The sequence below is a fragment of the Mobula birostris genome, chromosome 9, assembly GCF_030028105.1.
Source record: "Mobula birostris isolate sMobBir1 chromosome 9, sMobBir1.hap1, whole genome shotgun sequence".
Taxonomy (NCBI): Eukaryota; Metazoa; Chordata; class Chondrichthyes; order Myliobatiformes; family Myliobatidae; genus Mobula; species Mobula birostris.
Window position 1 is genome coordinate 16,579,616 of NC_092378.1, and position 10,656 is coordinate 16,590,271.

A 10,656-nucleotide genomic window follows, 5' to 3' on the forward strand; every position below is an offset into this window, starting at 1 on the left:
GAGTCATGTCATCTGCAGGAATTCTCTGGCTGTGTAAAGGGAAGACTGGAGGATGAATATACGGCCCTAGTGGAGGACTTTGTCAAAAAGTGCAAGCTGAATCATCTGCAGGTCAAAACCACTGAGACAAAGGAGATGGTTTGGCTTTAGGGAGACAAATCCTGCATTGCTCCTGTTACTACTGACAGTGGGGATTCTAGGAGAACCTGGGGGTGCACCTGAATGAGATACCTGAGTGGAGCATTAACACAGAGGCTGAGTACAAGAAGGGCCAGAGACACCTTTACTTCCTGAGGAGACTAAGATCCTTTGAAGTTTACAGCCCTCTCCTTCACAAGTTCTACCAATTTATTGTTGCCAGTTCAGTGTTCTGTGCAGTGGTGTGCTGGGGTGGTGGCATCAACACTGGTGATGCCAACAGGTTCAATAAACTGATTAGCAAAGCTGGCTCTGTTGTAGGAGTCAAACTAGACACGCTGGAGGCTGTGGTAGAACAAAGGACTCTATGAAATCCTGGCAATTCTGGACAATATCCTTCACCTTCTGCATACCACCATGGCTGAACAGAGGAACACTTTTAGTAATAGATTAAGACAACTGCCCTCTCCAAAGAGCTCTATGTGAAGGCGTTCTTACCCTCAGCCATTAGACTCTAGATTAGATTTCAATTTAGAGAATTATCTGTAGAGAAAACACTCTTGTCATGAAGCTCACGCAAAAAAAAACACATGGCTTGTTTAACTTCAAAATATGCATTTATTTAATAAAAAAGATCTTCGATGTCCTACCGAATGTGATTAAAAATAAAAAGTTACAAGTGACCATTAGCAATGCAATGTTGATTGCTACGCAAAACTTACTGTAAGTAATTACAATGATGTGTATAACATTATACACAATAAATACATCAGAAATAAATATTTCCTTGTTAAGTTAAAAAAAACGTTTTTTGGGGAAACTGGTACTGCTTCCTTGCGTCTTGGTTTGCTTTCCTCAGTTATCAATCGGTGATTTCCCCTGGTGTCCGGGTTTCCGTCCTGGTGTTGAACAGTGGCTCGTTATCTCCTGCAGGAGGATGAACAGCTCCCCAACAACCTTGGCCTCACTCGCTTCGCCGAGCTGGAATAAACGAACCACAGTAACAAATTAACATCAGTTGAATTAATTCAGTGCAGGAAAACTAGGAAATCTTCTACACGAAACATAGCGCCGAAAAGATGGTTACAGAAAGTCACATGAATACCGAATGCTGAACTCTACTGAGATCAATTCTTTTTCTCACTCTTGATTGTATCACATTGTTGAAACATAATCGAATTTGTACAGGTGATTCCCGAGTACCTCACTAGGAGCACAACAGTTTTATGTCTTGAATCTGATCTGCACAATGTGCATGAATTCTTAGTAAATTACCTTCTCCACTTTCTGTTTCAGTCGTTCGATGTTCTTGTTGGCTTTCGTTTTATCTTCAGTATCCTGAAAAGAACACAACCAATTCAATCACAAGATCTCGTTTCAGCGCCTGTTCCAGTCAGCAGTACTTTCGTATAGTTCCTCTCCCTTCTACTACTGAGCCCGAATTTGAGCTGTCTGCCCACCAGCAGAGTCATAACACTGCGTACTTAATTACTCGTTTGAAATGCGAGCGGTATCAAGTCTACGTTATCTCGAATTGGTTCAATCAGAACAGGAAACACTTACGCAGTCAGACATGTGCCGTTTCATGAGAACGGCGAGAAACTCTTTAACGTCGCTTAGATGCAAATATTTGGCGTGCAAATGGTCAGACTGGAGAACGGTTCCAAGATAGAAGTCAATCACCTCTTTGAGAACGTAGCAACTACCAGATTTCTGCAAAGCAAACCATAGATCTTACAGGTATTCTCCAAAAAGAAATGATACTGTGAATTGATCACGTGTGTTCGGTGAGATTAAAGAGCATCGCACCAATACAGTGTCATACCTCCAGTCCTCGAAATAGATCCTTTCCCACTAGTCTCGTCTCCGTATCCTCGTCGTGCTTTTGAGCCTGTGAAATGATGGATATGGATTAGAGATGTTGTTAAAAAGCTTGAAACAACATTAATTTGTATGCAGAATGAAAGGCAAATTCCTTTACTTACATCTTTAGACAGGACATGAAACTTATGTCTCATTTGTCGTAGTAAATGTTCTTCTACGTGACAAACCGCACTCGATCTCCTGGATTTCAGACTCGGGGCACTGCTCCCCAGGACTGCAAAGCAACCAAGTACCAACACAGCTACAGGCGCGAGGGAATACATTCTGAAAACAAGCTATCAGACAGATCTAGCTCACTTGCAAGTCAAAACTATCTTAACTTCGCTGCACCTTAACCAAGATTGAGATAAAGCTGATAAACAAAAGTGAAAAAGATGTGTTGAGCTAGCCCGTTATCTGCTTTTCTGAACAGACTGCCGGTGTGCAATGTTTATATATCTATCAAAGGTAGTACTGAAATTTCCCTCAATGATCTGATGACGTGTGGAGTTTACTCGATAAATTTCCGCTTTCTAGCAGGTATTTGTCGGTTGGGCTTTGACGATTGTGCAAATTCGCAGTGTTCTAATAAAGTCAGGTCAGCGTTTTAAGGTGAATCATGATCATTCAGGAATTGTATCTATTTTTATTACTCTTTCAATAATGGTAGCTCTCCATCTTGTCTCTCATGACATCACACCCTAGTTTCATTTTAGCCAAAGAAATATAATGAATCTTGATATGTTAGAATTGCTTAATATGGCCAGATCGATCTCGTCCAGTCTAGAGAGCCCCCAGGCGGAAATCTAAAGAAATATTCTCGACCATTTAACTCGAGAAGATAATGAGTTCATGTATCCTTGAGGGCTGTGGGATAGGATAATAAGGTGGTTGAAATGTATGTGGAACACTCGCCTATATTAATGCAAGAATTAGAAATGCAAACCCTCCTTAAGCCGCACCTTGTACGCCTCTCCTCACCATATTGTAGGGAAGAAGTGTCTGGACTTGCAGGGATACGTTGGAGAGTTTAAAAGATGTTATCATAGTGAAAGGACGGGCAAGATAGAGTTATTTTCTTTGGAAGAAATAAGACTAAGGGAAGACTTGACAGGATGTACAATTTAAATTACAAATATTAAAACTATATGTGAGGGGTCTGGGTAGAGTAAATAGCTGATTTATCAATATCGGGAAAGTACATAGATTTAAAGTCATTGGTAAAAAGAACAGGGGAGTTGAGGAAGTGTACTTAGAGAGTCTTGATATGTATTGTTACAGACCTAGTGGTGAAAGTGAATTAGACTAGGAGACACTTCCATAACTGGCACAAACATGATGGTTTCAATAGGCTCTAATGCTCTAAATTCTCAATGTTCCTACAAGTTAACTAATATAAATCACGCATCCATCTCCAAACACACAAAATGCTGGAGGAATTCAACAGGTCAGGTAGCATCCATAGAAATGACCAAACAGTCAATGTTTCAGGCCAATACAAGGGACTCAGTCTGAAACATCACCTGTTTGCTCATTTCCCTGAATGCTGCCTCACCTGATGAGTTTCTCCAGCATTTTGAGTGCGTTGCTTTGGATTTCCAGCCTCTGCAGAATTTCTTCCATTCATGTATCCATCTATTTCCTCAGAATTCTGCCACATTCGTCAAAGTCATCACTGAAATATCAAAAGATTTCCAGCTAGTGACATGAACTTTCTTCTCAAACAGTTTATCGTGGATACTTGACAAGAAAGGATTAGCTTGGTTTTAAACTTCTAACAGTTCTTCCTCTACAGAGTAGAATATTTTTATTAATAATTTCTTCCTTCTCCCCAAATTATCCACTCTATTACACTTCTAACTATTCAAAGTTCAAAGTTCAAAAGTTTAATGTAAATTTATTCATTTACCCAACATCATTAAGACCTTTTTTTTAACCATTTTACTTTTTTTCACACAGTCACTACATGACCACCTTCATAACAGAAGCCATCTGTCCTTGGCAGTTACTCCCCCATAGCAGCGCAGACTCAATGGGCCAAATGGCCTAATTCTACTCCTATATCATATCTTTTTGTTCTTCATTCTCAAAACTGTGTGCTCAGCTCTCTAGTGTGTTTCAATTCACAGTCTACCCACATCAAAGATTAAACACAACTGCAAGGTGCTGTTATTTAAATATTCTTTGCTGAAAGGAAATAGCTTGGTAATGCTTTTCTCTGTTCCTAAAAATAAATCAATGAATGTATAATTCAATTTACATATAAAGTGCATCTTTCAATAGGTCTGATAATAGTGCTGCAATTAAAATATAACTTACCTTATCCCTTACAGACGCCTTTTAAAATGTTACGTATTTCCCGCATCTCCTATTTGGTACTACAGACCTTCATATATATTATAGAACTTTACATTTCAAACCACAGTCAGAAACATTTATTTAATATAGCATGTTTTACTGCCAATTTTCTAGGGTTTCAGAAAAACAAACTTCAAAGTTCGAAGTAATTTTATTATAAAAATGTATGTATGTCACCATATACAATGCTGAGATTCATTTTCTTCTGGGTATGCTCAGCAAATCTACAGATTAGTAACCATTACAGGATCAATGAAAGGTCAGCCAGAATGCAGAAGGCAACCAACTGCAAGTGCAGATATAAATAAACAGCAATAAATGATGAGAACATGAGATAATGAGATAAAAAGTCCTGAGATCATTGTTTGTGGGAACACCTCAATGATGGTGTAAATGACTGTAGTTATCCCCTTTAGTTTAAGAGCCTGATGGTTGAGGAGTAGTAACTGTACTTGAACCTGGAGGTGTGAGTCCTGAAGCTCTTGTACCTTCTACCTGATGGCAGCAGTGAGAAGAGACGATGACCTGGTTGGTGGGGATCTCTGATTATGGAAGCTGTTACCTATGATAGGGTCTCATGTAGATGTGCTCAATGGTTGGGAGGGCTTTACCCATGATATACTGGGCCAAATCCACTACCTTTTGTAGGATATTCCATTCAATGCATTGGTGTTTTCATACCAGGCTGTGATGCAGCCAGCAAATATACTCTCCACTACACATCTATAGAACAACAGAGGATGGTATAAATATAGCTCAGTTATTCTGTAGCATGGGCAGAATGAACACTAGGGAGAGGATTAATTGATCTTCTCCTCATCAATTCACAAATGAAGTTATCTGTGGTAGAAATGAGCTGCTTGTGGAATACAGGAGGAATGGAGACAGGCTAGCCCCTGTTGACATCAATGGATCTGGGTTGAGAGTGTGAACAGCTTTAAGTTCCTTGGCATAAACATCACTGAGGATCTCACATGGTCTATACGTACCAGATGTGTGGTGAAAAAGGCATAACAGTGCCTCTTCCACCTCAGACAGTTGAAGAAGTTTGGCCCCCCAGATCCTAAGAACTTTCTACAGGGGCACAATTGAGAGCATCCTGACTGGCTGTATCACTGCCTGGTATGGGAACTGTACTTCCCTCAATCGCAGGACTCTGCAGAGAGTGGTGCGGAGAGCCCAGCGCATCTGTAGATGCGAATTTCCCACTATACAGGACATTTACAAAGACAGGTGATTAAAAAGAGCCCGGAGGATGATTGGGGACCCGAGTCACCCCAACCACAAACTGTTCCAAGCTGCTACCATCCGAGAAACGGTACTGCAGCATAAAAGCCAGGACCAACAGGCTCCGGGACAGCTTCTTCCACCAGGCCATCAGACTGTTTAACTCATGCTGATGCAACTGTATTTCTATGTTATATTGACTATTCTGTTGTACATAATTTTTATTATAAATTACTATAAGTTGCCCATTGCACATTTAGATGGAGATGTAAAGATCCTTTTTCTCCTCACGTATATGAAGAATGTAAGTAATAAAGTCAATTCAATTCAATTCAAATGTTTTTGGTACTATGACTAGCAAGCCATCTAAAAGCACATCATTCACTCAGCCTTGGACCAGACTATTCCTTCCAGCACAGGCTCATTGTTCTGATGGGAAGCCCAGCTCATAGCTGAGCAGCAACATCCTGTGTAGCACAGGGACTTCTCACTGTAAGTTGCTGGCGCTCTCCTTGATAACTGGCAGGACGCCAGCCTGAGCTGCACCAAATGTTAAAGCTGTCAAATGGCTAGGTTTGCCTCTTCCTTTCATTTTGGCAATTAGCAAATAGCTGCAGTGCAAAACATTTTATAAAAGTGGTTTCTAACCCCACTGTTGTATTTATTACGTCTGTATATTTTAATTAAGGATTTCCTTTCGCTTATCTCTCAATTCAATCTATGAGACTGATGTTATAGACCATGTTAAGAGCAGCCATCCTTCCTGATAGAATTTAACTGTAGCCATAGAAACCAAACATTTTGTCTGGAGTTCTCAATTAGATGATATAATTTCTCTTTAACCATCCAATAAAATCTATATATTATTTAAAAAGTCATCCTCAATTCTTTTGCAATGCCACAAAAAAAAACCTTTCGGAGCGTAAACCTAGACTTCTAGGCAAATGCCTTCAGTTATATGTGCAACTATCAACATGGCTTTGAAATATTTGCCTCTAAGTCTTGCTTTAAAATGAATTCACTCTCCTTCATATCAGTTGACCTTGTCATCATATTTGGTGGAATTGATTAAACACAGGTCTGGCTATGCAGTGCTGTAAACAGTCAACAGAGGACAATGCAGTAGCACCTCATGCCTCTCAGTCCTCTCAGGACACCAGATGTAATGTTTATCTTCGATTCAGTAAAACATGAAGATTTGGTAGTTCAGAGCAACACTGGAGGTACAGTACAAAAAGTTGGTGTGTTGTTGTTAACTTGATTGTTCTTATTATTTCTACTTCATGGCTTTTTCTTTATAAAATACTAGAAGGATTTGTCATGGAGTTATAGAAAAGTACAGCACAGAAACAGACCCTTTGGCCCATCTAATCAGTGCTGGATCATTTAAACTGCCTGCTCCCATCGACTGCACTGGAACAATAGCTCTCCATACCCCTACCATCCATGTACTTGCCCAAGCTTCTCTTAAATGTTGAAATGGAGTTTGCATGCATTAGTTGCATCCATACTCTGAAGACCTTCTGATTGAAGAAGTTTCCCGTCATGTTCGCCTTATTCTTTTCGCCTTTCACACATAACCCATGATCTCTAGTTGTAGTCCCACCCAAACAGTGAGAAGAGCTGTTTGCATTTACCCTATATACAGTGAAGGGTCTCGGACCAAAACATCAACTGTTTGCTCTTTTCCATAGATCGGCCTAGCTTGCTGAGTTCCTCCAGAACTTTGTGTGTGTTGCAGAAGGGCTGCATAGGTGACGGAACAGGTGATGGAATACAAACGATGCATCTGTTCGATCTGTGGAACAGTCTGCATAACCCCACCTTCACCCCAATAGCAAACTCAGAACCCACTATTTAAACGAGTGTAAATCAGTTATTTTTGGTCCTGAAAGACTGCTTAAGGAGAAGAGAGCAGAGTGTAGGGAAGGGCTACAGTCACGTACTCTCTTCTTGCAGCACCATTGGAAGTCCACCTCTGCACTGGATTTGATACCTACTGCATCAGTTAAAGCTCTGCTGCCTTTCTTCCATCATAAATAACGATGAACAAGAGGCTTCTTTGGTCAATGCTCTCAGTGACAGTGCAGCTTTACATAAGAATCCAAATGACAAAGCTAAAGCACTTGCAACGATTTTCAGCCAAAAATTCTCAGCCATGACCCTTCTCTGTCTTCTCCATCCAAACCATCACAGGGTCCAGTCTTCAACCAATTGATTCATATCTTGTGGCATCAAGAAATAGTTGAATGCAACGGACAAAACAAAAATGTATATACAAGTAATACCATGGCTGCAGTGAGGAAGATCCATACTTTAAAAGTAGATAAGTCGTCAGTCAAACTATTGCTACATTGCTATTGGTAGATCATTTGGCATTATTTAAAGAAGAAATAAATGCTGTATATCTTTGCATGATCGGATAATCAAGGGCTTTATAAGATTGGTGCAGGAAAGGAAATAAGGCCTGGGGTGAAAGGCGGGACAGGTCTCAGGGATTGAGTGGCCTACCCTGGCTCTGATTATGTTCTTTGTACTTTAATAACTGCAACCTGCCATCTGCGCATCAATGTGGAAATTTCATGGAAATTCCATGAAACAGCTATTGTTCAGGTAATATCATTAGCAAAGTGGCTTAGAGAATCAACAATAGTCCCATTAAGCAGAACTTAGTTACTAAAATTTGTGCACCCATGCTTGGTTTGGGTCCCACCGTGCTCATTTAGTTTTGATGGCTGCAAGTACCCTTCATATTTCTTCAAGTAGCAATGCGATGCGTGTCCATGTGCATCCTGCACAGGTTGATAAGTAGCAATATTTGCACAACACAAATGACCATCTGCCCACATCCTACTTACATCTGTCATTCGCCACTTCTGCCTGAGTATTACTGTTTGTCAGCATCAGCAAGACATCAACATTCTAGATATCAAAGTTGACAGAGACTTTAGAGACACAAACAACAGGAATTCCGCAGATGCTGGAAATTCAAGCAACACACATCAAGGTTGCTGGTGAACGCAGCAGGCCAGGCAGCATCTGTAGGAAGAGGTGCAGTTGACGTTTCAGGCCGAGACCCTTCGTCAGGACTAACTGAAGGAAGAGTTAGTAAGAGATTTGAGAGTGGGAGGGGGAGGGGGAGATCCAAAATGATGGGAGAAGACAGGAGGGGGAGGGTTGGAGCCAAGAGCTGGACAGGTGATTGGCAAAAGGGATACGAGAGGATCATGGGACAGGAGGCCCGGGGAGAAAGACAAGAGGGGTGGGGAAACCCAGAGGATGGGCAAGGGGTATAATCAGAGGGACAGAGGAAGAAAAAGGAGAGTGAGAGAAGGAATGTGTGTATAAAAATAAGTAACAGATGGGGTATGAGGGGGAGGTGGGGCATTAGTGGAAGTTAGAGAAGTCAATGTTCATGCCATCAGGTTGGAGGCTACCCAGACGGAATATAAGGTGTTGTTCCTCCAACCTGAGTGTGGCTTCATCATTACAGTAGAGGAGGCCGTGGACAGACATGTCAGAATGGGAATGGGATGTGGAATTAAAATGTGTGGCCACTGGGAGATCCTGCTTTCTCTGGCAGACACAGCGTAGGTGTTCAGCAAAGCGGTCTCCCAGTCTGCGTCGGGTCTCGCCAATATATAAAAGGCCACATCGGGAGCACCGGACACAGTATATCACCCCAGCCGACTCACAGGTGAAGTGTCGCCTCACCTGGAAGGACTGTTTGGGGCCCTGAATGGTGGTAAGGGAGGAAGTGTAAGGGAGCAAGTGCTACACATGCCCTTACACTTCCTCCCTTACCACCATTCAGGGCCCCAAGCAGTCCTTCCAGGTGAGGCGACACTTCACCTGTGAGTCGGCTGGGGTGATATACTGCGTCCGGTGCTCCCGATGTGGCCTTCTATATATTGGCGAGTTCGACGCAGACTGGGAGACCGCTTTGCTGAACACCTACGCTCTGTCCGCCAGAGAAAGCAGGATCTCCCAGTGGCCACACATTTTAATTCCACATCCCATTCCCATTCTGACATGTCTATCCATGGCCTCCTCTACTGTAAAGATGAAGCCACACTCAGGTTGGAGGAACAACACCTTATATTCTGTCTGGGTAGCCTCCAACCTGATGGCATGAACATCGACTTCTCTAACTTCCGCTAATGCCCCACCTCCCCCTCGTACCCCATCCGTTATTTATTTTTATACACACATTCTTTCTCTCACTCTCCTTTTTCTCCCTCTGTCCCTCTGACTATACCCCTTGCCCATCCTCTGGGTTCCCCCCCCCCGCCTTGTCTTTCTCCCCGGACCTCCTGTCCCATGATCCTCTCGTAACCCCTTTGCCAATCACCTATCCAGCTCTTGGCTCCATCCCTCCCCCTCCTGTCTTCTCCTATCATTTTGGATCTCCCCCTCCCCCTCCAACTTTCAAATCCCTTACTCACTCTTCCTTCAGTTAGTCCTGATGAAGGGTCTCAGCCTGAAACGTTGACTGCACCTCTTCCTAGAGATGCTGCCTGACCTGCTGCGTTCACCAGCAGATTTGATGTGTGTTGCAGAGACTTCAGAGAGTCTACATGACTCTTAAACTAAGCTCAGAGGTCATATATTCCTTACTTCCCAAATATTCTCATAGATAAAACTGCACAAAGCAAGGTATGATACTATCCATTCCTGTCCCTTGGGCAATGGTGGCTACAATATTCAAGAAGCCCTACAGCATCAATGCTGTCAGCATGGTCTCACTACCTTCATCATTCTAAATTGTAGTTTATTGTGGCTGCACTGTACATTATCTGTTCAGTGCCTGCAGCAATATTCCTGTGACCTCTCGCTAGCACTTGTCTGGATCCGTAGCTCCACAACTGAGGAGAATAGATGCAAGTCCTTGAAAGCATCAATCCATTCCATACATCAATTTTTCACTTAAGTGTCAAAGGAACTCTTAAATGTCATCTATTTCAGCCTTCATTTGAGATATTATTCTCTCCTCAGATACAGTTCCCCTCCATCAAATCTGCTATATCAACCATCACTTGCCTTCCTATACTTGCAAATAATTGCCTAATC

General features: G+C 42.1%; 1 protein-coding gene across 1 annotated transcript; it reads right to left on the reverse strand.

The window, feature by feature from the left end:
* Positions 1-933: 933 nt before the first annotated feature.
* LOC140203325 (interleukin-22-like) lies at positions 934-2,195 on the reverse strand. The gene is made up of 5 exons (XM_072269349.1): positions 2,124-2,195; positions 1,964-2,029; positions 1,702-1,851; positions 1,414-1,476; positions 934-1,119 (listed from the first exon to the last, which is right to left on the reverse strand). The coding sequence occupies exons 1-5, from the start codon at positions 2,154-2,156 to the stop codon at positions 994-996; spliced, it is 438 nt and encodes a 145-aa protein (XP_072125450.1). The 5' UTR covers positions 2,157-2,195; the 3' UTR covers positions 934-993.
* Positions 2,196-10,656: the final 8,461 nt, after the last annotated feature.

Coding starts and splice junctions, on each gene's coding strand:
- LOC140203325 (XM_072269349.1), bottom strand. CDS start 2,156: ATGAGACATAAGTTTCATGTCCTGTCTAAAGAT. Junction 2,030..2,123: donor TTCATGTCCTGTCTAAAGAT/GTAAGTAAAGGA, acceptor ATCATTTCACAG/GCTCAAAAGCACGACGAGGA. Junction 1,477..1,701: donor AACGGCACATGTCTGACTGC/GTAAGTGTTTCC, acceptor TGTTCTTTTCAG/GATACTGAAGATAAAACGAA.